Source organism: Hordeum vulgare, chromosome 2H (genome assembly GCF_904849725.1).
Source record: "Hordeum vulgare subsp. vulgare chromosome 2H, MorexV3_pseudomolecules_assembly, whole genome shotgun sequence".
NCBI classification, from domain to species: Eukaryota; Viridiplantae; Streptophyta; class Magnoliopsida; order Poales; family Poaceae; genus Hordeum; species Hordeum vulgare.
In genome coordinates this window covers 503,344,710-503,370,672 of record NC_058519.1, presented here as the reverse complement: position 1 = coordinate 503,370,672, position 25,963 = coordinate 503,344,710, and the positions used below count along the sequence as shown (strand labels likewise).

Here is a 25,963-nt window from a genome sequence, read left to right as displayed (position 1 = left end):
GTTCGGCTGATTAGGCCCCCAAGATGACTTTGTATGAGAAAATGTTCAACATGGATTGTCTTCGTCTCATTGAGACGATCGATTTTTACATCAAAATCATCTCAATCGAAGTTTGTGTGCAAAACTTATAGCTGAAACAGTATGCTGCAGTGCATGGCGCTATCATCCGGGTGGACAACAAAAGGTTAAAGCCAAAGTCGGATGATCTCGGATAGGTCCCGAATGATCCACGTAATCATCTCGATTGGAGTCCGGACGTTCACACAAGTTTTTTTACTACAGATGTTAGAAAACAGCCAGAAACCCTTTCAAGACGGATACAAATCGAAAAATGTTCAACAGAAAAGTTGTTCGTCTCGTTGAAACGGTTAAAAACAAAATGGGCTCATCTTCATCGGATGTAGGTTTTTACCTGTGAGATCCAAAAACCGAGTTGCTGTCTCAGACTTACCTAAATCCAAATTCGTTAATTTTCGAAAGATTTGGACGGGATTTGAAGTCCTTTTCTGTTGGAAATATGCCCTAGAGACAATAATAAAATGGTTATTATCATATTTCCTTGTTCATGATAATCGTCTATTGTTCATGCTATAATTGTATTAACAGGAAACAGTAATACATGTGTGAATAAATAGATCACAATGTGTCCCTAGCAAGCCTCTAGTTGGCTAGCTCGTTAGTCAATAGATGATCATGGTTTCCTGGTCATGGGCATTAGATATCATTGATAACGGGATCACATCATTGGGAGAATGATGTGATGGACAAGACCCAATCCTAAGCGTAGCACAAGATCGTATTGTTCGTATGCCAAAGCTTTTATAATGTCAAGTGTCTTTTCCTTCGACCGTGAGATTGTGCAACTCCCGGATACCGTAGGAGTGCTTTGGGTGTATCAAACGTCACAACGTAATTGGGTTGGTATGAATCGAGATCGGGATTTGTCACTCCGCGTGACGGAGAGGTATCTCTGGGCCCACTCTGTAGAACATCATCATGAGCTCAATGTGACTAAGGAGTTAGTCACACGATGACGTGCTATGGAACGAGTAAAGAGACTTACCGGTAACGAGATTGAACAAGGTATAGGTATACCGACGATCGAATCTCGGGCAAGTTCTATACCGACAGACAAAGGGAATTGTATACGGGATTGATTGAATCCTTGACATCGTGGTTCATCCGATGAGATCATCGTGGAGCAAGTGGGAGCCACCATGGGTATCCAGATCCCGCTGATGGTTATTGGCCAGAGAGGTGTCTTGGTCATGTGTGCTTGTCTCCCGAACCCGTAGGGTCTACACACTTAAGGTTCGATGACGCTAGGGTTATAGGGAATTGTTATACGAGGTTACCGAAAGTTGGTTGGAGTCCTGGATGAGGTCACGGACGTCACGAGGAGCTCCGGAATGGTCCGGAGGTAAAGATGTATATATAGGATGGATGGGTTTGGACGCCAAAAATGTTTCGGGCACCACCGGCAAAGTGTCGGGACCACCGGAAGGGTTCCAAAGGCCCACCGGGAGGGGCCACAAGCCCCGGAGAGCTACATGGGCCAAGTGCGGGAGGGAACCAGCCCCTAGGTGGGCTGGTTCGCCCCCCACACCCAGCCCATGTGCACCAGAGAGGGAGGGAGGGGAAACCCTAGGCGCAGGGGAGGCCCAAGGCCCACCTAGGGCGCCGCCCCCCCTTTCCCTGCCCTAGCCGCCCCCCCCCCCCCCCCCTCTCCCATCTGGGCTGCCGCACCACCTAGGGTGGGAACCCTAGGGGTGGCGCACCCCCTCCCCTCCTCCTACAAATAGTGGGGGTTTTGGGGCTGTTGGACACACCATTTTCCCTCTCCCTCGGCGCAGCCCTGCCCCCCTTCTTCCTCCTCTCCCAGGGTGCTTGGCGAAGCCCTGCCGGGAGACCTCGTCTCTCCATCGACACCACGCCGTCGTGCTGCCGGGGATCTTCCCCAACCTATCCCTCCTCCTTGCTGGATCAAGGCGCGGGAGACGTCACCGGGCTGCACGTGTGTTGAACGTGGAGGTGCTGTGCTTCGGCACTAGATCGGAATCACACCGCGATCTGAATCGCCGCGAGTACGACTCCATCAACCGCGTTCTAGAAACGCTTCCGCTTAGCGATCTTCAAAGGTATGAAGATGCACTCACCCCTCTCTCGTTGCTGGTCTCTCCATAGGAAGATCTGAATATGCGTAGGAAATTTTTTGAATTTATGCTACGTTGCCCAACTGTGGCATCCGAGCCAGGTTTTCTATGCGTAGATTCTATGCACGAGTAGAACACAAAAGGTTGTGGGCGATGATTTGTCAATTGCTTGCAGCTACTAGTCTTATTCTTTTCCGATGGTATTGTGGGATGAAGCGGCCCGGACCGACATTACACGTACGCTTACGTGAGACTGGTTCCACCGACAGACATGCACACCGTGCATAAAGGTGGCTAGCGGGTGTCTATCTCTCCCACTCTAGTCTGATTGTATTTGATGAAAAGGGTCCTTGTGAAGGGTAAATAGCTTTGGCATATCCTCGTTGTGGCTGTCACGTAGGTAAGAAAGCATTCTTGCTAGAAACCCAAACCAGCCACGTAAAACTTGCAACAACAATTAGAGGACGTCTAACTTTTTTTTGCAGGGTTTGACATGTGATGTGATATGGCCAAAGTTGTGATGTTGCATGTATGATGTATGAGATGATCATGTTATTGTAATAGGTTTCACGACTTGCATGGTGATGAGTATGACAACCGGCAGGAGCTATAGGAGTTGTCTTAATTTATTGTATGAGATGCAACACCATGTGCTTACTACTTTTACTTCATTGCTAACGGTTAGCTATAGTAGTAGTGATAGTAGTAGTTGGCATGACGACTTCACGGAGACACGATGATGGAGATCATGGTGTCATGCCGGTGACAATGATGATCATGTGATGCCTGAAGATGGAGATCGAAAGAGCAAAGATGATAATGGTCATATCATGTCACTATATGATTGCATTGTGATGTTTATCATGTTTTTCATCTTATTGCTAGAACGACGGTAGCATAATAAGATGATCCCTCTTAAAATTTCGAGAACGTATTCCCCTAAGTGTGCACCGTTGCGAAGGATCGTTGTCTCGAAGCACCACGTGATGATCGGGTGTGATATATTCTAACGTTCGCATACAACGGGTGTAAGCCAGATTTACACTCGCGAAACACCTAGGTTGACTCGACGAGCTTAGCATGTACATACATGACCTCGAATACAAGTGACCGAAAGGTCGAACATGAGTCGTATGGTTGAATACGATCAGCATGAAGTTGCTCACCATGGTAGCTAGTCCGTCTCACGTGATGATCGGAAACGGGTTAGTCAACATGGATCATGGATCACTTAGATGACTGGAGGGATGTCGATTTAAGTGGGATTTCATACTTAATTTGATTAAATGAACTTAATTGTCATGAACTTAGTCTAAAAGTTGTCTTTATAAATATTGTAGATGGCCAACGTCAACCTCAATTTCAACGCATTCCTAGAGAAAAACAAGCTGAAAGATGATGGTAGCAACCATGCGGACTGGGTTCGCAACTTGAAGCTCATCCTTGAAGCAGCTAAAAGGGCTTATGTCCTCGATGCGCCGCTAAGTGACCCTCCCGCTCCCGCAGAAGCCCAGGACATTCTGAACGTCTGGCAAACGCGGAGTGATGACTACTCTCTGGTTAGGTCTGGCATGTTATACAGTTTGGAAACGGGGCTCCAAAGGCGTTTTGAGCAACACGGTGCATATGAGATGTTCCAAGATCTGAAGCTAGTTTTTCAACCTCATGCCCGTGTCGAGAGATATGAAGTCTCCGACAAGTTATTTAGCTGTAAGATGGAGGAGAACAGTTCTGTCAGTGAGCACATACTCAAAATGTCTGGGTTACACGGTCGTCTGAGTTCACTTGGAGTCGAATTTCCGGATGATGCTATAATTGACAGAATCCTCCAGTCTCTCCCACCAAGCTACAAAGGTTTTGTGCTGAACTACAACATGCAAGGGATGGAGAAGACCATTCCCGAGTTGTACTCGATGCTCAAGTCTGCAGAAGTAGAAATCAAGAAAGAGCATCAAGTGTTGATGGTCAACAAGACCACTAGTTTCAAGAAGGGCAAGGGTAAGAAGAACTTCAAGAAAGACGGCAAAGCCGTTGCCGCGCCCGATAAGCCAGATGCCGGGAAGAAGAAAAAGAATGGACCCAAGCCTGAGACTAAGTGCTTCTATTGCAAGGGAAAGGGTCACTGGAAGCGGAACTGCCCAAATACTTAGCGGACAAGAAGGCCGGCAACGTTAAAGGTATATGTGATATACATGTTATTGATGTGTACCTTACCAGCGCTCGTAGTAGCTCCTGGGTATTTGATACCGGTGTTGTTGCTCACATTTGCAACTCAAAGCAGGAACTGCGGAATAAGCGGAGACTGGCCAAGGACGAGGTGACGATGCGCGTCGGGAATGGCTCCAAGGTCGATGTGATCGCCGTCGGCACGCTACCTCTACATATACCGTCGGGATTAGTTTTAAACCTTAATAATTGTTATTTAGTACCAGCTTTGAGCATGAATATTGTATCAGGGTCTTGCTTAATGAGAGACGGCTACTCATTTAAGTCAGAGAATAATGGTTGTTCTATTTATATGAGTGATATGTTTTATGGTCATGCTCCGCTGGTGAATGGTTTATTCTTGATGAATCTCGATCGTGATGTTACGCATATTCATAGTGTGACTACCAAAAGATGTAAAGTTGATAATGATAGTCCCACATACTTGTGGCACTGCCACCTTGGTCATATCGGTGTTAAGCGCATGAAGAAGCTCCATACTGATGGACTATTCGAGTCTCTTGACTTTGAATCATTTGACACATGCGAACCGTGCCTCATGGGCAAGATGACTAAGACTCCATTCTCAGGAATAATGGAGAGAGCAACCGATCTATTGGAAATAATACATACTGATGTGTGTGGTCCAATGAACGTTGAAGCTCGCGGCGGCTATCGTTATGTTCTCACTCTCACAGATGATTTGAGTAGGTATGGGTATATCTACTTGATGAAGCACAAATCTGAGACATTTGAAAAGTTCAAGGAATTTCAGAGTGAGGTCGAGAATCAACATGACAGAAAAATTAAGTGTCTACGATCTGATCGTGGAGGAGAATATTTGAGTCACGAGTTTGGCACACACCTAAGGAAGTGTGGAATCGTTTCACAACTAACGCCGCCTGGAACACCGCAACACAACGGAGTGTCTGAATATCATAATCGCACTTTATTAGATATGGTACGATCTATGATGTCTCTTACCGACTTACCGCTATCATTTTGGGGATACGCATTAGAAACTGCAGCATTCACTTTAAATAGGGCATCGTCTAAATCCGTTGAGACGACACCGTATGAACTATGGTTTGGCAAGAAACCTAAGTTGTCGTTTCTTAAAGTTTGGGGCTGCGATGCTTATGTGAAGAAACTTCAACCAGAAAAGCTCGAACCCAAAGCAGAGAAATGTGTATTCATAGGATACCCTAAGGAAACTATTGGGTATACCTTCTATCTTAGATCCGAAGGTAAAACCTTTGTTGCCAAGAACGGATCCTTTCTAGAGAAAGAGTTTCTCTCGAAAGAAGTAAGTGGGAGGAAGGTAGAACTTGATGAGGTAATTACACCCCCTCTCGAACAGGATAGTAGTGCGGCGCGGGAAGTTGTTCATGTGGCGCCTACACCAACTGAAGAGGAAGTTAATGATAATTATCATGAAGCTTCGGATCAAGTTACTACTGAGCCGCGAAGGTCCACAAGGGTACGCTCCGCACCAGAGTGGTACAGCAACCCTGTAATGGAAATCATGTTGTTAGACAACTGTGAACCTTCGAACTATGAAGAAGAGATGGCGGGCCCGGATTCCAACAAATGGCTTGAAGCTATGAAACCCGAGATAGGATCCATGTATGAGAACAAAGTATGGACTTTGGTGGACTTTCCCAATGACCGGCGAGCCATAGAAAATAAATGGATCTTCAAGAAGAAGACTGATGCAAACGGTAATGTAACCATTTTTAAAGCTCGACTTGTCACAAAGGGTTTTCGACAAATTCAAGGAATTCACTACGAAGAGAATTTCTCTCCCGTAGCGAAGCTGAAATCAGTCTGAATCATGTTAGCAATTGCCGCCTTTTATGATTATGAAATTTGGCAAATGGACGTCAAAGCAGCGTTCCTTAACGGGAACCTTAAGGAAGAGTTGTATATGATGCAACCAGAAGGTTTTGTCGACCCTAAGGGTGCTAACAAAGTGTGCAAGCTCCAGCGCTCCATCTATGGGCTGGTGCAAGCATCTCGGAGTTGGAACATTCGCTTTAATGAGGTGACTAAAGCGTTTGGGTTCATACAGGTTTACGGAGAAGCCTGCCTGTACAAGAAAGTGAGTGGGAGCTCTGTAGCTTTCCTCATACTGTATGTGGATGACATATTATTGATGGGGAATAATATAGAGATGTTGGAGAGCATAAAGGCCTATTTGAACAAGAGTTTTTCAATGAAGGACCTTGGAGAAGCTGCATACATATTAGGCATCAAGATCTATAGAGATAGATCGAGACGCCTCATAGGTCTTTTGCAAAGTACATACCTTGACAAGATATTGAAGAAGTTTAATATGGAAAACTCAAAGAAAGGGTTCTTGCCAGGTTTGCAAGGTATGAGATTGAGTAAGACTCAGTCACCGACCACGGCAGCAGATAGAGAGAAGATGAGTACTGTCCCCTACGCTTCAGCCGTAGGCTCTCTAATGTATGCCATGCTGTGTACCAGACCTGATATAAACCTTTCCATAAGTTTGGTAGGGAGGTACCAAAGTGATCCCGGTATGGAACACTGGACAGCGGTCAAGAATATCCTTAAGTACCCGAAGAGGACTAAGGAGATGTTTCTCGTTTATGGAGGTGATGAAGAGCTCGCCGTAAAGGGTTACGTCGACGCTAGCTTCGACACAGATCCGGATGACTCTAAGTCATAGACCGGATACGTATATGTGTTGAATGGTGGGGCAGTGAGCTGGTGCAGTAGCAAGCAAGAAGTCGTGGTAGCATCTACATGTGAAGCGGAGTACATAGCTGCTTCAGAAGCAGCTCATGAAGGAATTTGGATGAAGGAGCTCATCACCGACCTTGGAGTGGTTCCAAGCTCGTCGGGTCCAATGACACTCTTCTGTGATAACACTGGGGCCATTGCCATAGCCAAGGAGCCCAGGTTTCACCGGAAGACGAAGCACATCAAACGCCGCTACAACTCCATCCAGGACCATGTCTAGAGTGGAGTAATAGAGATTTGTAAAGTACATACGGATCTGAATGTTGCAGACCCGTTGACTAAACCTCTTCCATGAGCAAAACATGATCAACACCATAATGTTATGGGTGTTCGATACATGACAATGTAACTAGATTATTGACTCTAGTGCAAGTGGGAGACTGTTGGTAATATGCCCTAGAGGCAATAATAAAATGGTTATTATCATATTTCCTTGTTCATGATAATCGTCTATTGTTCATGCTATAATTGTATTAACAAGAAACAGTAATACATGTGGGAATACATAGATCACAATGTGTCCCTAGCAAGCCTCTAGTTGGCTAGCTCGTTAGTCAATAGATGATCATGGTTTCCTGGTCATGGGCATTAGATGTCATTGATAACGGGATCACATCATTGGGAGAATGATGTGATGGACAAGACCCAATCCTAAGCATAGCACTAGATCGTATTGTTCGTATGCTAAAGCTTTTCTAATGTCAAGTGTCTTTTCCTTCGACCGTGAGATTGTGCAACTCCTGGATACCGTAGGAGTGCTTTGGGTGTATCAAACGTCACAACGTAACTGGGTGACTATAAAGGTGCACTACGGGTACCTCTGAAAGTGTCTGTTGGGTTGGTACGAATCGAGATCGGGATTTGTCACTCCGCGTGACGGAGAGGTATCTCTGGGCCCACTCGGTAGAACATCATCATGAGCTCAATGTGACTAAGGAGTTAGTCACACGATGACGTGCTATGGAACGAGTAAAGAGACTTACCGGTAACGAAATTGAACAAGGTATATGTTATGACCGGTACAACGTACCAACGGAGGAGGCCCAATTGGCAGGGTTAATTACGGGCTTAGCCCAAGTTATCTTACCTATCTTAGAGTCCAAGTTATATTAGAGTCCAAGTTATATTAGAGTCCAAGTTAGAGTCCAAGTTATCTAGGGTTTAGTGGAGGCTGTCCTCCTATATAAACACATGTACCCCTTCGATATTAAGCAGACAATAAACAGTATATTCGGTTGTCGTCTCCCTCAGGAGACGAGAGCCCCAAACCCTAGCCGCCTCTCTCTCTCTCTCTCACGCCACGACGGTGCCCAACCGCCGGCGCCGGCGTCCCCAACCTCGCAGCCCGCACTTCCACCCCTACAACCTACATCCGAGACCTGGTAGAACCCTAGCCTCTACCAATTTGGTATCAGGTAGCTTGGGTTCGATGAGTTTGTCGGACCTTCCCACCACCACCGCCGCCGCCACCACCGCCTTCCCCGCCACCTCGCAGCAGCCGCCGCCGGCCGCCTCCGGTCCCGCGGCCCTGGCGGCCGAAGCCGCCCCCGTCCTCTCCCCGGCGGAGATGTCCTCGGCGATCTGCGACCTCAACCTGGCGGTCTCGAATCTCCGGACTTTCCTCCAGGCTCCGTACGCAACTCCGCCACCACCGCCTCCGCCGGCGGCGCCCTTCGCGCCACCGCTCCCGGACACTGTCGCGGCCCAGGGCCTGTTGATCACCCAGGTCCGGTGGCCGCTCTCGCCGTCCCTGCTACCGACGTGGATTGACACCCCGACCTACACGACGGCGCCACTACAGCCGACGGTGTTGCAGCCACCCGCCCCCACCTTCGGGGGGTTCGGCGGGTACACTGATCCGTACGCCGGGAGTTCCGTGGTGCCACAGCACTCTCCTTCCGCCGCGTTGGGTCATCACGAGGGCACCTACGCGGCCTCGCCACACGTGCAGCAGCCACCCCACTTCACCAAGCTGGAGTTCGCCACCTACGACGGCACCGTCGACCCCCCGAACTGGCTCAATCAGTGCGACCAGTTTTTCAGGGGGCAGCGGACCATGGCGTCCGACCACACGTGGATCGCCTCCTACCACCTCCGTGGCGCCGCCCAGACTTGGTACTATGCCCTCGAGCAGGACGAGGGCGGGATGCCTCCGTGGGAGCGCTTTCGCGACCTGTGTCTCCTCCGGTTCGGCCCCCCATACGTGGGAGCCGCTTCGCCGAGCTCGGTCGCCTTCCCTTCACCACCTCGGTCCAGGACTTCGCCGACCGCTTCCAGACGTTGGCCTGCCATGCGCCTGACGTCACGGCTCGCCAACACGCCAAGCTCTTCGTCGGCGGCCTTCCCGACCACATCCGCATCGACGTCGAGATGCGCGACCCCCAAGACCTGCAGACGGCCATGTATTACGCACGCGCGTACGAGCAGCGCGCCAACGCCCTGGAGCAGGCGTTCCCAGGCCGCGGCACGCGTCCCCCGACCCGCCCGCCCCGGCGGCCGCCACCCCGACACGCCACGCCCTGCCGGCCGCTACTGCGTCTGCCCCCGCGCCGACACGCACCTTCCGGCGCTTGACGTCGGCCGAGCAGCTCAAGCGGCGCCGCAAGGGCCTGTGCTTCAACTGCGACGAGCCGTATGCGCCGGGTCATACGTGCGCCTGCCTGTTCTACTTGGAGACCGTCGACGACACGGAGGTGGAGGCCCTCACCGCGGAGCTCGACCCCACCACACTCTCCGAGGCCGGCGTCACGACCTACGGGCCGGTCGACGCGACCGCCTTCGTCGTCTCCCTTCATGCCATGGCTGGCATCAAGACGGCAAAGACGATGCTGCTTCCGGTGATGATCAACGGGGAGCGTCTCACCGCGCTCGTGGACACGGGTGCGACGCACAACTTCCTGTCCGGGGACGCCATACGTCGCCTCGCACTCCAACCGGCGGGCTCGGAGAAGTTCAGCGTCACCGTCGCCAACGGGGACCGCCTTGCTTGCCAGGGGGTGGCGCGGCAGGTTCCCGTCCTCATCAGCGACGAGCCGTTCTCCATTGACTACGTCGGCATCGACCTGGGCTGCTACGACTTCATCCTCGGCATCGACTTCCTGTCCACTCTCGGCCCCATCCTTTGGGACCTCGATGTGCTGTCCCTCATCTTCTGGCGCGAGGGCGGCCGTCGCGTTCAGTGGACAGGCATCGGCGGCTCCGACGCCGTGACTCCACAGCTCCAGTTGATGGCGGCCGCACTGGACGAGGCGCATCCCCTCCTGGCCGACCTCCTCCAGCAGCACAGCGACATCCTCGACGAGCCACAGGGCCTCCCTCCCGCGCGGTCCTGTGACCACCGCATCCACCTGCTGCCGGACACGACACCTGTAGCCGTGCGTCCGTACCAGTACCCTTAGCTGCAGAAAGACGAGCTCAGGCGTCAGGTGGCGGCCATGCTCGCGTAGGGCATCATCCGGATTTCAACATCGCCGTTCTCCGCCCCGGTGCTCCTTGTGCGCAAGCCCGACAGCACATGGCGCTTCTGCATCGACTACCGCGCCCTCAAAGCCCTGACGTCCAAGGACAAGTTCCCCATCCCCGTCGTGGATGAGCTCTTGGACGAGCTACACGGAGCGCGCTTCTTCACCAAGCTCGACCTTCGCTCGGGCTACCATCAGGTGCGCATGGACCCTGAAGACATCGAGAACACGGCGTTCCGCACTCACCATGGCCACTTCAAGTTCCTGGTGATGCCGTTCGGCCTCTCCAACGCGCCGGCGACCTTCCAGGCCCTGATGAACGACGTGCTCAGCCCATACTTGCACCGCTTTGTGCTTGTTTTCTTTGATGACATTCTCATCTACAGTGCATCTTGGGCGGAGCACCTACAACACGTGGCCATCATCTTCAACGAGCTTCGAGCGCATCGTCTTCACCTCAAGCGCTCGAAGTGCTCGTTTGGCACGACCTCTGTCTCGTACCTGGGGCACGTCATCTCGGCGGCCGGGGTAGCGATGGACGCGGACAAGGTCGCCGCCGTCGCCGCGTGACCGATCCCGTGGTCACCGCGGGCGCTCCGCGGCTTCTTGGGCCTCGCCGGCTACTACCAGAAGTACATTCGGGACTTCGGCCTCATCGCCGCGCCACTGACGCGTCTCCTTCGACGCGACGCCTTCTCCTGGGATGAGGAGGCGACTACGGCATTCGAGGCTCTCCAGCGGGCGCTCACGACTGGACCCGTCCTCCAGACGCCGGACTTTGATATGTCGTTCATGGTGGACTGCGACGCCTCTGGCATCGGCTTCGGTGCCGTCCTCCACCAGGGCGAGGGACCGCTCGCCTTCTTCAGCCGCCCCTTCGCCGCTCGCCATCACAAGCTCGCGGCCTACGAGTGCGAGCTTATTGGGCTGGTTCAGGCGGTGCGCCACTGGCGGCCTTATCTTTGGGGCCGGTCATTCCGTGTGCGCACGGACCACTATAGCCTCAAGTTCTTGCTCGACCAGCGCCTCTCCACAGTTCCGCAACACCAGTGGATCAGCAAGCTCTTTGGCTTTGACTTCACCGTTGAGTACCGCCCCGGCCGTCTCAACACGGTCCCCGACGCCTTGTCCCGCCATGACACTGAGGATGTCGCGGACGAAGTCGCCATGGCTGGCACTATCATGTGCATTCGCTCCGGGCCATCTTTCGCCTTCATCGACGACATTCGCCGGGCAACTTCGACGGCCTTGGACGCCGAGGGCCTGCGCCAGCGCCTTGACACCGGCGAGCTGGACGCACCCTGGCGCTTGGACGAGGGGCTGCTCCTACATGGCCACCGCATCTTCGTGCCCGACCATGGCGACCTGCGCCACCAGGTCCTGACCTTGGCGCACTCTGCAGGGCACGAGGGCGTGCAGAAGACTCTCCATCGTCTCTGTGCTGATTTTTACATCCCCGGTGATGGCGCGATGGTCCGCGACTGGGTGCAGTCGTGCGTGACGTGCCAGCGGAACAAGACGGAGACACTACGACCCGTGGGTCTACTGCAGCCGTTGGACGTACCCTCCTAGTTGTGGGCGGATATTTCCATAGACTTCATCGAGGGCCTTCCCAAGGTGGGCGGCAAGTCCGTCATCCTCACGGTGGTTGACCGCTTCTCCAAGTACGCGCACTTCATCGCCCTGGGTCATCCATATACAGCTGCCTCCGTGGCGCGGGCCTTCTTCGACGGCATCGTCCGCCTCCACGGTTTTCCTCGTCCATCGTCAGCGATCGTGATCCCGTGTTCACGGGACATGTCTGGCGGGATCTCTTTCGACTGGCGGGCGTGAAGCTCCGCATGAGCACGGCATTCCACCCTCAGACAGACGGCCAATCCGAGGTGGTCAACAAGGTGATCGCCATGTACCTGCGCTGTGTTACTGGTGATCATCCACGAGCTTGGGTGGATTGGTTGGCGTGGGCGGAGTACTGCTACAACACCTCCTATCACTCCGCCCTGCGCACCACGCCTTTCGAGGTGGTCTACGGGCGCCCACCTCCGGCGATGCTCCCTTACGAGCCTGGGACGACTCGGTCCGAGACAACGGGCGACTTACTCCGCACCCGCGATGACATTCTGGCTGAGGCACGCCAGCATCTTCTCCAAGCACAGCAGTGGCTCGGAAGTACTACGATGCTCATCATCGCGAGGCGGAGTTTGCGGTGGGCGATTGGGTGTGGTTGCGCCTCCTCCACAGGACCACGCAGTCTCTGGACCCACGCTCCAAGCGCAAATTGGGACCTCACTACAACGGTCCCTTTCGTGTGCTGGAGCGTGTCGGCACACTCGCATACCGCTTGGAGCTGCCAGCTGGTTCTCGCCTCCACGACGTCTTCCATGTCGGCTTACTGAAGGCCTACCGCGGGGACCCTCCTGCAGCGACGCCGTCCCTTCCTCCTACTTCGGATGGCCACCTCCTTCCAGCTTCCGCACAGGTGGCGAAGGTGCTGCAGGCGCAGCAGCGTCTGGCATGTCTTGGTATAGTGGACCGGCCTACCAGAGGAGGAAGCGACTTGGGAGAAGCTCGACGATTTCCGCCAGCAGTTTCCAGATGTTCAGTTCGAGGACGAGATGTTTGAGAAGGCGGGGAGAGATGTTATGACCGGTACAACGTACCAACGGAGGAGGCCCAATGGGCAGGGTTAATTACGGGCTTAGCCCAAGTTATCTTACCTATCTTAGAGTCCAAGTTATATTAGAGTCCAAGTTATATTAGAGTCCAAGTTAGAGTCCAAGTTATCTAGGGTTTATTGGAGGTTGTCCTCCTATATAATCACATGTACCCCTTCGATATTAAGCAAACAATAAACAGTATATTTTGTTGTCGTCTCCCTTAGGAGACGAGAGCCCCAAACCCTAGCCGCCTCTCTCTCTCTCACGCCGCGACGACGCCCAACCGCCGGCGCCGGCGTCCCCAACCTCGCAGCCCGCACTTCCACCCCTACAACCTACGTCCGAGACCTGGTAGAACCCTAGCCTCTACCAGTATAGGTATACCAACGATCGAATCTCGGGCAAGTTCTATACCGACAGACAAAGGGAATTGTATACGGCATTGATTGAATCCTTGACATCGTGGTTCATCCGATGAGATCATCGTGGAGCAAGTGGGAGCCACCATGGGTATCCAGATCCCGCTGATGGTTATTGGCCAGAGAGGTGTCTCGGTCATGTCTGCTTGTCTCCCGAACCCGTAGGGTCTACACACTTAAGGTTCGATGACGCTAGGGTTATAGGGAATTGTTATACGAGGTTACTGAAACTTGTTCGGAGTCCCAGATGATATCCCGGACGTCACGAGGAGCTCCGGAATGGTCCGGAGGTAAAGATTGATATATATGATGGATGGGTTTGGATGCCGGAAATGTTTCGGGCACCACCGGCAAAGTGTCGGGACCACCGGAAGGGTTCCGGAGACCCACCGGGAGGGGCCACAAGCCCCGGAGGGCTACATGGGCCAAGTGCGGGAGGGAACCAGCCCCTAGGTGGGCTGGTGCCCCCCCCCCCCCCCACCCCCACACCCAGCCCATGCGCACCAGAGAGGGAGGGAGGGGTAACCCTAGGCGCAGGGGAGGCCCAAGGCCCACCTAGGGCGCCGCCCTCCCCCCCTTTCCCTTCCCTAGCCGCCGCCCCCCCTCTCCCATCTGGGCTGCCGCACCACCTAGGGTGGGAACCCTAGGGGTGGCGCACCCCCTCCCCTTCTCCTATAAATAGTGGGGGTTTTGGGGCTGTTGGACACACCGTTTTCCCTCTCCCTCGGCGCAGCCCTGCCCCCTTCTTCCTCCTCTCCCACGATGCTTGGTGAAGCCCTGCCGGGAGACCTCGTCTCTCCATCGACACCACGCCCTCGTGCTGCCGGAGATCTTCCCCAACCTCTCCCTCCTCCTTGCTGGATCAAGGTGCGGGAGACGTCACCGAGCTGCACGTGTGTTGAACGCGGAGGTGCCGTGGTTCGACACTAGATCGGAATCACACCGCGATCTGAATCGCCGCGAGTACGACTCCATCAACCGCGTTCTAGCAACGCTTCCGCTTAGCGATCTTCAAATGTATGAAGATGCACTCACCCCTCTCTCGTTGCTGGTCTTTCCATAGGAAGATCTGAATATGCGTAGGAAACTTTTTGAATTTATGCTACGTTGCCCAACATTTTCTTGTACGGAAAGTCCAGTCACCTCATAAATAGGTGAGAGATGACGGACGATTGAACAACACAAAATCGAACAAATCAAGCTACTACTTTTTACCCTAGTTTTTACATCTCTCCGTTGTTCTTTCTCTCTGATTCCTCGTTCGTTCTTCGTGTTGGAGAGCAGCGATCTTCGAAGGTCTAGGGACGGGCGAACTGACCTAGGGCAGCCCATAGCCGCCGCGCGTCCTGACGGGGTCCCTTCCGACCGTGTGGGGTTTCGGGTCCTCAAAAGCATCTGCCAGACTACTTGTGACGTGGTCTCCTTCGACGTGAGCCACGGTGCATCACCCCCGGGGTCGAGGGTACCCGACGACGTGTTCGTGTGCGAACATGTCCAGGAACGGATGCAGATTATGGTCTCAATCGATGACATGTGAAAGATGAAACGTATGTGGGGTTCGTGGTTCGTGGATGACAGGTACGATTTCCTCCTTCAGCATTTTAGTCGTGGTGAAATGTGAGATCTGGAGTTCTACGGCGTGTCCACGATGTTTCACTTTTATTAAGCCACCTTGAAGGTCCGCAAAGTTATATATCAACGATGGACCGGCGTCGAGTTTGGATGAGGAAATGATTCGTCATTCTTTTCTTCGATGACTGTTGTGATGGTGCCACATACAAATGAAGGATGTTGGTGTCAACTTTAGAGATATTGTACTATCTTTTCAGTTTTATCATGTCGGCTGAAACACGTATTGCCATGAAAAAAAAAAGACCTGCCAGGCTGCAAACATGTTCTGCTGTACCAAGGAGGGAGCTGCCCATGGGAAAAAAAAGACCTGCCAGGCTGCAAACAGGTTCTGCTGTACCAAGGAGGGAGCTGCCTATGTTGACCAATGCTAGTCACAGCGGTGAGCCGGCGGGCCGTCGTTTGCACGGGACGGTCCAATTCCGTGGAAAAGGGTGTACAGGACCGTTGATGATAAAGACATTTGATTCTTGGTAGTAGCAGGAATAACATTGTCCGTCCAATCTAAACGGCATCGACTTGTTGATGCATAAAGCAAGAGCTGCGCCCTCAAAGAAGAACAATATGTATATATCAGAAGGGAAAAAGGAAAGAATCGTCGTGCTTTCTCTTAAACTTTTTCCTTTTTTTTAACGTAGAGCAGCTGCTAATTCATTTCGTCAGGAGAAGCAAGCACATGCGACAGGGCCTGAATCTTGGCATGAATAGCAGTAGCAGACGTACGGATACACCATGTTCTTCACGAGCAATGCATGACGATGAAGTAGTTGCTTCTCGTGCGTTGCGATTTCTGTTGCCGCCTTCGCCTTGGGCCTTCCACCACGGCACCGCGCCGCGACCATGACACACACGGCTCGCTCACTCGTCTCGGATAGATTCTTGCTGCTAGATTCTCCTGCTCCCATACTAGCACAGGCACTACCCAGGTCAGGACGCAGCTGCGCCCGAACGTTCTTATCAGCTGATTTTATTTTATTTTTATATCGCCAAACTTATCCGCTGATTTCTCACTAGTACTAGTAAATTGACCATGAGGGAGACAGTGGAGTGGAAAATAAAATAAAAAAGAAAGATCGACCGACCCCAACCAAAACAGGAATCTCGCAAACAACGATGGACAGACCGGAATGATTGAAGGGGCATCGTGACCAGCGGCGCAATTTGCTCTGCCTTACGGCTCACGCTCGCAGCCCGCGAGCACAGAGAATGAGATTTGCTAATGCTCCTCCCACTAACACGGTCTCTTAACAAAAGTTGCAGTACTACTTTGCTAAACAAGAATTGATCTCTTGACAAAAGGGAAGGCTGTCATCTCATCTGTAAGCGAAAAAACAGGTGCACAAGTCCAAAAGTGAACATTCAGATTCTTCTCCCTCGACAAAGTCTCAAATCCCACCCCAAGGAATCCACGGGATCGAACAAAAATATTTCACTTCGCGGGAGTCAGAGGAAACGAGAAAACTTCAGGCGTCACAGGAGCACACGCAAATATTTTCCTAGCTACGTAATAAAAAGATGAAAAATTAAATTTATCCATACCATCAGCTAAAAAAAAAAAAGCAAATTACACGCATTTTTTACAGTCGAGCTCTGCACTGCAGTTCCGGTGGCGGCGTGTTGTTCATCATGGCCGCGCCACCGCCGGCGAAGCGGCTCCCTTTCTGCTCGACTCGGGATCGTCCCTTCCCCTCCGGGTGGACCCGTCCCACCCCTTCCGCACCGACCCGTCGCCTCCCCCTCGGGCCCACGACATCGTCCTCGCCAGGAACGCCTGCCACCGCCGCCCGCCGCCGGCATTGCCGAAGCTGCCTCCCCCGTCCGCGGGCCGGCCTCCGCGCACGCTCCCCTCGGGGCTCGCTCCGGCGAGGTCGATCAGGCTGGTGGCGTGGCGCAGGCGGCGCGACCTGAGCACCTGCTCCCTCACGTGGTGCGGCAGCCGCAGGGTGAACCTCTCGTGGTCGCTCCGCTCGGCGGCGGCCGCCGACGCCGCGAAGAGCGAGTGCCCCGTCGAGTGCGACCTCGGCAGCCTCGCCGCCCGCCGCTCGCTGCGCAGCATCTCCAGCTCCATCGCCTCCTCCTTCCTGTCGTCCTCGTCGCTCTCCTCCTCTTCCTCTTCCCGCACCGGTATCACCACGGCGTGCGGCGGCGACGGCGAAGGCGAGGGCTGACGCCGCGCCACCTGCTCCGGCGACGGGGGCGCCACGGCGGGCGCCGGCGGCGGCGGCGGCTTCTCGAGGTTGGCGCGGCAGAGCGGGCACGTGATCCGCGCCTCGAGCCAGGGGTCGATGCACTCCGGGTGGAAGGCGTGCGAGCAGTGCGGCAGCAGCCGGAGGTCGTCGCCCTCCTCGAACGCCGTCAGGCACACGGCGCACTCCAGCACGCCCCTGCCGATCTTGTGCTCCTTGATCTCCCGGTACGGCATGATCGGGAACGTGGCCACCGTCGCCGGGTCCAGCCCGCGCTTCCCCCTCCTGGACGCCCCGGGCCCGGCCGCGGCGGCGTTGGCACCCTGCGGCGCGGCGTTCTCGGCGAGGCGGCACTGATTGATGTAGGCGCAGAAGAAGAGCAGGAAGAAGAAGACGCTGATGGCCACGGTGATAACCGTGGACATGGTGCGACCGAACGGCGTGGGCCTCGGCGGCGGCGCCACCCCGGTGGACTGCGGCGCCGGCGGCAAAGACTGCGCCACGCATGCGCCGGCGCCGGCGCCGAGGAGGCAGACAAGGACGAGGAGGTGTGTACGCACCTCCATCACCGCAACCATAGGATTGGCAGGTGAGGCGGTGGCCTACTCTACTCCAATGGGATTCGGCTCACGCCACAAGAGCGAGAAAGAGAGAGAGAGCTCAGCTGGAGCCTGGTGGTGCGGTGTGGTGTGCTACTGCTACGTTAGCGGCGGCGGCGGCGCCTAAATCCCGAGGGAAATTCGCACCTTCCTTTTCTTTCTTTCTTGGGTAGAAATCTTCTGACGGGTGGACACTTTGCCTTTTGCCCTTTACGTTTCTACATCTGGATTGATCTGTTTTGACTATACTAAATTTGTAATCACACTGAATGCGATGCCATGTAGGAGTAGATGATGCGATTATTAATTGTGTCGACTGTAAATGCCATACAATATGCCATAATTGTGGAATGCAGTATTCGAGAATAAACTGTGGATGTAGCTGATGATGCCCCCTGACGCCAAGAAATCCTTAAACAAGCTCATCTAGATCGTGACTGATTTTCATACGGCATGGACAATCATGTCTCACCGGTACATGCACCACCTGGCCAACGGTGTGAAGCATGAGGACAAAATGTCAAGTGTGATCGACCATGTGATGTCGCCTACCTGCGTGGAGCAGTTGTACAGATCATATGCCACTCAATTCGTTAGCGCCACAGGATGACACGAGTGCGATAAATTACCAGCTTCAGCTTTAGCCGTACCTGGGTAGTTGGTACCTGAGGCACGCCCGTTCCTAGCTGAACTAGATCAATATATAAACACACACACCGCTGCCACACATGTGGCAAAATCATGCATGCTATGAGTTAAGCTGGACCTGAAAATATATTTCTTACGATAATGCGGCGCCGAACCTGATATTATAGTCAGATTATATTTGCCAAAAAAAAAATTGTTCTAGAGTCCATTATTCTCGTACCATAACACACCAGCAGGCAGCTGTTCCCGGCAGGGCATAACATGCCAATCAGGAGCGCGCGCTTGCTCTGCTCGACAGTATACAGCTCTTCTGCAACATCAGCTCTCTAAAGCTATCCGCCGTGTCGGTGAAACCGGCGGCCAGAAGAGTATCGAACAGCCTGTTGCAGGCGGAGACGTCGAACTCCGGGACTTTCGATCGCTGCCACTGGTCGACGACCTCCGCGGCATCCTTCAGTTGCCCGCACATCAGATAGGCAGAGAGCACGCAGACGTAGTTCCGACTAGTCATCCTCTGGGCGGTCATCTGCATCGATTTCCATATGTCCTTCACCCTGTCCAGGTTGCCGAGACCGGCGTGCAAGATGACGAGGAGGTCGTAGGTTATCCACTCCCTCTGGCTAATCTTCGCCTCGGCTTCCACCAGCGAATTCCCCGAGCTAACAAGCTGGCTGGCATCGACGTAGATGCTGGCAAGGTTTCGGTACAGCATCCATCCTTCGTTGGAGTTTGGATCTTTTGACATCTCGTCGAGGATTCCTTTGAACGCCTCGAGATCCATGGATGCAACCGATGCGCTGATCCGAAGGTTGTATGTGAATAGGTCTGGAGAAACGTTTTGCCTCTTCAATTCCTCAGCAAGAATTGGAACCTTATCAAGCTCTCCGACAGAAATATACAGGGTCATCATTTCGTTGTAGACCAGGACATCAATAGGTAGGTCTGCATCCTTCATTCTCTGAAACAGCCTCTCGGCTTTGTCTATCATCTTTGATCGAGCATATGAATGGAGGAGTGCAGTATATGCTTCCAGTGATTTGGCTGCAGGTGGAAGCTTCTCAAAAAAATCTTCGGCTGCATTAGCGCCAAAAACTTTTGTAATCAAGTCAATGCGCACTCCATAGTCGTTCTCAGATAAATCAGACTCATGATGTGTCTTCATCCACTCTGCCACCTGCAAAACTCAAAGTTAAGAACTAATGCTCATGCCCTTTTTCTTGTTTTTTTTAAGGAGAAATATAGCAGCCACGGTAAAATTGTTCAATCCTGTTTGTAAGAATTTCGTAGGTATCAAAGTAAGCAATGCAAACAGATAGAGGGAGAGAGAGGATTGTTTACTCGGCACACTGAGTTTTGTAAACAAGATAACGTGCTTATCATGCAGTTAAATAAAAAAAAAGATGGATTACCTAACACTACAATAAGATGGCACAGCATGTACATGAGATGAATGTTTATCTGACAATAACAACCTATCTAGTATTAAGAGTTTAGACCCGATACTACATGCATGCTACAGCTCCTCGTGACTCAGTACTACATGAGCTTACATGCCTCCTTTCCAATCAGCAATTGCAAAACAAGATCACTAAAGCACATACATGCTATTAGAATGATGCATAACTTGAAGGGAGACTTTATATAACAGAATGGCTATATTTCTTGTAAGCCGGCCAAATTGCACAAAAATTGTGTGCAACTTCACACAGTTCTATACAGAAAGTGGCACATATTTCTGAAATGTGCGCCTACCCTATTTCTGCCGGATAAAGGGTCAACATCCAACGTGAAATAGGTGATCCCTAACTTTAGAATTAACCAGCAGCAAATCCTTTCTATCCATACAGACAAATCGGCTACCTGAAGAATTCAACTACAGAAATCGAACATCAGCAAACATTTCATCACCATTTCCAAGCACGGCACAAACAGATCGTACCGCTGCGTTGCATATACATAAACAATAAACGTAAATCTGCACGGAATCGCCCCACGGAACCCTTGCCCTAACTACGCAGCGCAATCAGAGGGGATCAGGGATCTGGGGGCGCGCGAACCTCGAGCGCGTGCTTGTAGCGGCGGGCGCGGCTGAGGTCGCGGGCGATGCGGCGGAGCTCCGGCGCGGGGGCGGCGCGGCCCTCGCCGGCCCACTTCTCGAGCGCCTCCGTCGCGCTCCGCTTCGCCAGCCGCAGCCGGAAGATGTGGCTCCTCAGGTCGTCGTCCACGGCTACGACGACGACCGCGTCCTCAACGTCCGCCGGGATGGCCGGCGCAGCGGGGGCAGGGGACGGCGACTCCGCCGCAGAGGCGGTGCAGGAGGAGGAGGATAGGTGGCTAGGGCTAGAGGCGATAGAACGGGGGAGCGCAAGGTGCCGCGAGGCGCGAGCGGCTCGGAGAAGAGCCGCCGCCATCTCGTGTGCTCTGCCGCGGCGCTCCGCGCGAGCCAACCGTGACGCCGTAGTAGCAGTGTACAGTTTTCTTTTTTTTATGAGGGGAAATGGGAAAAGAGTGTACAGTTACAGTGCTGAGCTTCGGCTGCACAGTCGCCGCTACTGCTGGGCCGGAAATGTGCAATTTCTAAAATCTGCTGACAGTCGGCCGAGTACAGCGTGCGATTTTAGAGCAACTTTAAGTCCAGTCTTGGATAAAAAAAGGAAAATATAAGGAGAAGTGTCGGACCATAGCTCTTCCATGCGACGGCTTACACAGCCTCGCATGCAAGAATCTTTCATCTCATGATTACACAATCGCATTAAATGTTTTTTAAAACTCTAAAAATGATTTATCTAACAGATTCATATTTAATTAAAGATTCGTCTTCACCGTTAGGTTCATCTAGATGAGACGTTCAAATAAGATCGTGTGTTGACATGTTTCGTTGATTTTTTTGTCGTTCCTAGTTATCATATTTATGTCATCATAGTTGTCATCTTACGGATGTACAATTGTCATAAAAATTATACACAGTTACCGGGACAATAATTTTATGTTCTTTAAGTATTGCAGTGTTATGTGGAGCTAAAAAGTGGTTATTAAAGCACTAATAATAAGCAAGTAAATGCATGAACCAGCACAAGTACAATGAATCAAGTTTTTTAATGATGTATATCGCCATTCATAAACCTGATAACCAAGTTGATTTAATGTGAGTACTATGTGACAAGTAAGTGATAATAATTTGGCAAGTACCGACGAAAAAAAAGTTATCGAAACATGTCGGCATGGAATCTAGTTTTGAAGATCTCGTCGCGATATAGTGAGTGTTGAAAACAGATCATTAATTGAGATAACGGTTTGGGAGATAAATCTTTTTTAAAATACAAAATAAAAAATACATAATGATGTCATATTGCATGCATGCAAGAATGGATGAAAGGGAGCCGCCGCATGGAAAGACTAATTTTCTCAAAAATAAAAACGTAAGTCCAAAAGAAAAACGTAAGTCCAGCCCACATCAATAAAAACAGAAACTATTTTCTCAAAAATAAAAATCATCACCTCATATTATTCGTTAAACACCATTTTTTGTTTGCGGGTACGCTAAACACCATTTGGGGTTCTCATTCTCTATTGGAGGCCCTTTTTTACATGGTATTCCAACCAAATCCTCTCCGCCTCTTCCCTTTTTCCATGAAATCAAAAAAGAACGCACAATGGTGGATGGCTGAAAGCAACCATTGTTGGCGATGGTCAACGGTAGACGACAAAAAATTGAAGGCAATGCACAATGAAGGCCCATGTCGAGCGGTGATGGAGAGTCAAAATCGGGTAATCAACGATGACGATGAGTCATGGGCAATATTTGAGAAGGGATGGAAAGCCCATATTTTCTCCCCCAAGCATTTGGAGGGGAGTAGATTGAAAAAAAATGAGGAAGTGGGCAGGGGGGGGGGGGGGTTGGAATAGTTTTCTCTCTCAAAATCAGCCAAAACGAGGAACAAAGGACGGTGATGGGAACATGATTGGAATTGCTCTATGCTAAACAACTCATGATTTCCTAAATTCTCATAAGAAAACCGATAAGATACAATGGACAGTTAGAAGAGAGAGGTTTAGGGTTTTGCGTGGGGGTTAACATCCACCTCACGTCTTAGTATATATAGATGATCATGATACAATTACATACGTATTCCTATACGTGACAATATACAATATGCAAACTAGACCCTATTTTACATGCCCCTCATTCTGAATTACATACAAGATTCAGATTGGGCTTGAAGCGGTCTAGCATCTGTCGTGTAGCGGGTTTAGTAAATACATCCGCTAGCTGATCATCTGTTGAAATGAACCTGACATCCAATGCACCTGCAGCTACTCGTTCTCTCACAAAATGGAAATCAATCTCAATGTGTTTGGTCCGAGCATGAAACGTTGGATTCGCCGTCAAGTAAGTTGCCCCTGAATTATCACACCACAAAATGGGCGTGCGCTGCCGTGTAACTCCAAGTTCTTTGAGAACCGAGTCTATCCAAATGGCTTATGTCGCGCCATTTGCCAACGCCTTATACTCTGCCTCGGTGCTAGATCTCGAGACTGTAGGATGCTTCTTTGAACTCCAGGATATAAGATTGGGTCCAACAAATATAGCAAAGCCACATGTAGAGCGCATGTCATCGACACAGCTTGTCCAGTCTGCATCGGTAAATATACTGACTCCAATAAACCGGGACTTACGAATCCGGAGTCCCGTGTCTAGCGTACCTTTCACATACCTCAGAATACGCTTAACTGCTTCCCAATGAACCTCTGTAGGCTGAGACAAGAACTGGCACACTCTGTTCACAGCGAAGGAGATATCGGGACGAGTGAGTGTTAAATACTGAAGTGCTCCAACCACACTGCGATACCTGAAAGAATCACCAGTGCCCATTAGTGCACCACTGTGACGTGAGAGGCTCTCAGACGTAGCTATCGGAGTGGAAGTGGACTTCCAGTTCTCCATGTTGACGCGATGAAGAAGATCAAGCGCATACTTTCTCTGCGTCAATGCCATGCCCCCTGAATGAAAGGATGCTTCCAATCCAAGGAAGTACTCCAGCCGGCCCATGTCTTTGATGGGAAAAGTAGCGGAGAGTGACTGCACAAGGCGACCCACCACAGTGGGTGTACAGCCAGCAATCACAATATCATCAACATATACCAGCATGTATATCTGAATGGCCCCATGTGAAAAGATGAACAAGGACGTGTCTGCTTTGAAGGCAACAAAACCAAGCTGGGAAAGGCGCTTAATCAACCGAGCGTACCAAGCACGTAGTGATTGTTTGAGCCCATAGATTGACCTCTGAAGTTTGCAAACATGAGATGGATAGGTGGCATCCTCAAACACGGGAGGCTGTTGCATATAGACATCTTCGGTCAAATAACCATGGAGAAAAAGCCCTACTCACATCAGTCTGTTGAAGACTCCACCCACGAGAGACCGCGAATGAGAGAACTAAGCGAACCGTGGCAGGCTTGACCACTGGGCTGAAAGTATCTCCATAGTCAATCCCTTGCTATTGAGTAAAACCACGAGCAACAAGACGAGCTTTGTGCTTGTCAACAGATCCATCCGGCCGGTGCTTGGTCTTGAAGATCCACTTGCAGCCTACGACGTTAACACCAGGTGGCCGAGACACCAACACCCATGTGTTAGTGTGACGAAGGGCAACAAATTCTTCATACATGGCAGCACGCCAGGCGGGAGCACCGAGAGCCTCATGATGAGAGACTGGGGCGGCGAAGAACGCACGCCGACAGAAATCATACCGAACGGTGCCATTGGTGTAAGTCTTCTCCTTGCGTGTATGATCACGTTGTCGTCTGACCATGGCATGCCCGGGTACTCCATCACCGGTAGGAGCTGGCGTCGGAGGTGAGGACCCGGTCGGAGGTGTCGTGGCTGAGTTCTCCTCAACAATAGGCAACACGGGCTGTATCAAATCAGTGTGCTGGACCAGCGCAGGCGAACCTGGACAACCAGGCGATGGTTGATCGCGCAATCTCTGGCGTTAGCTAGACGAATGCTTATAAAAACAAACCTTCTCCTGCAACGGCACCAGAAGAATGCTGATAGAACTCCCCAGTAATGAAACTAGAAGAATGTTGTTGACGGCCCACCAGCGCGTGGGTTCGCATCAGTTTTCGAGGGTAGAGTATTCGACCCAATTTGTTGATAAGCCAGTCAGGAGGTGAGAGTATACTCTCAAGTATTAGCAGCTGAATTTGTCGGATCGAACCACACCTGAAAGATTAGTATCTGCAAGCACAATAGTAACAGCAAAGTAATATGATAACAACGGTGTCAGAAATGATCTGTTGACGGCAGACTATTCCTAACGATTGTATCAATGGCGCCTTCATTGCCAAGTCGACGGAAGTTGTCAATTCCCGTCAACGGTAGGTGAACCAACAGTGTAGCAGGTAGCAATAGTGTAACGAGCAATAGCAGTGGCAAGGAACAGAAGTAGTGACAGCAATAGCAAGTAGCAACAGTAGCAAGCGACAGTAGTAGCAACAGTAGTAGCAGGACCAGAGCAAGACAAGTAACAGCAGTAGCAACAGTAGTAGAGCAGCAGAGCAAGACAAGTAATCGCAGTAGCAACAGTAGTAGCAGCAGCAGAGCAAGACAAGTAACAGCAGTAGCAACAATAGTAGCAGCAGCAGAGCAAGACAAGTAACAGCAGTAGCAACAGTAGGACAAACTCGTAGGCAATGGGTCGGTGATTTGTTTGGATGATATTCATCATGCAATAGCTATAACACGGAGAGATATGTGGCTAGTGTTGGAATTATGCCCTAGAGGCAATAATAAATGTATAGTTATTATTATAATTCCTGTATCAAGATAATAGTTTATTATCCATGCTATAATTGTATTGAATGAAGACTCATTTACATGTGTGGATACATAGACAAAACACCATCCCTAGCATGCCTCTAGTTGGCTAGCCAGTTGATCGATGATAGTCAGTGTCTTCTGATTATGAACAAGGTGTTGTTGCTTGATAACTGGATCACGTCATTGGGAGAATCACGTGATGGACTAGACCCAAATTAATAGACGTAGCATGTTGATCGTGTCATTTTGTTGCTACTGTTTTCTGCGTGTCAAGTATTTATTCCTATGACCATGAGATCATATAACTCACTGACACCGGAGGAATGCTTTGTGTGTATCAAACGTCGCAACGTAACTGGGTGACTATAAAGATGCTCTACAGGTATCTCCGAAGGTGTTAGTTGAGTTAGT

General features: G+C 51.3%; 2 protein-coding genes across 2 annotated transcripts; both read right to left on the bottom strand.

Moving 5' to 3' along the window:
- Positions 1-16,629: 16,629 nt before the first annotated feature.
- Positions 16,630-18,735, bottom strand: LOC123426866 (E3 ubiquitin-protein ligase ATL6-like). The gene has a single exon (XM_045110764.1). It carries the CDS (start codon positions 18,055-18,057, stop codon positions 16,918-16,920), a length of 1,140 nt encoding a protein of 379 aa, XP_044966699.1. The 5' UTR covers positions 18,058-18,735; the 3' UTR covers positions 16,630-16,917.
- A 98-nt stretch (positions 18,736-18,833) lies between these two features.
- Positions 18,834-21,210, bottom strand: LOC123426865 (pentatricopeptide repeat-containing protein At5g09450, mitochondrial-like). Its single transcript, XM_045110763.1, has 2 exons — positions 20,784-21,210; positions 18,834-19,900 (listed from the first exon to the last, which is right to left on the bottom strand). The coding sequence occupies exons 1-2, from the start codon at positions 21,135-21,137 to the stop codon at positions 18,995-18,997; spliced, it is 1,260 nt and encodes a 419-aa protein (XP_044966698.1). The 5' UTR covers positions 21,138-21,210; the 3' UTR covers positions 18,834-18,994.
- Between the last annotated feature and the right edge of the window lie 4,753 nt (positions 21,211-25,963).

What these genes read in the sequence shown, in the direction of transcription:
- LOC123426865 (XM_045110763.1), bottom strand. Translation starts at nt 21,137, where the DNA reads ATGGCGGCGGCTCTTCTCCGAGCCGCTCGCGCCTCGCGGCACCTTGCG. An exon ending in GCTACAAGCACGCGCTCGAG is followed by an intron (nt 19,901 to 20,783) that starts GTTCGCGCGCCC and finishes TGAGTTTTGCAG; the next exon opens with GTGGCAGAGTGGATGAAGAC.
- LOC123426866 (XM_045110764.1), bottom strand. Translation starts at nt 18,057, where the DNA reads ATGGTTGCGGTGATGGAGGTGCGTACACACCTCCTCGTCCTTGTCTGC.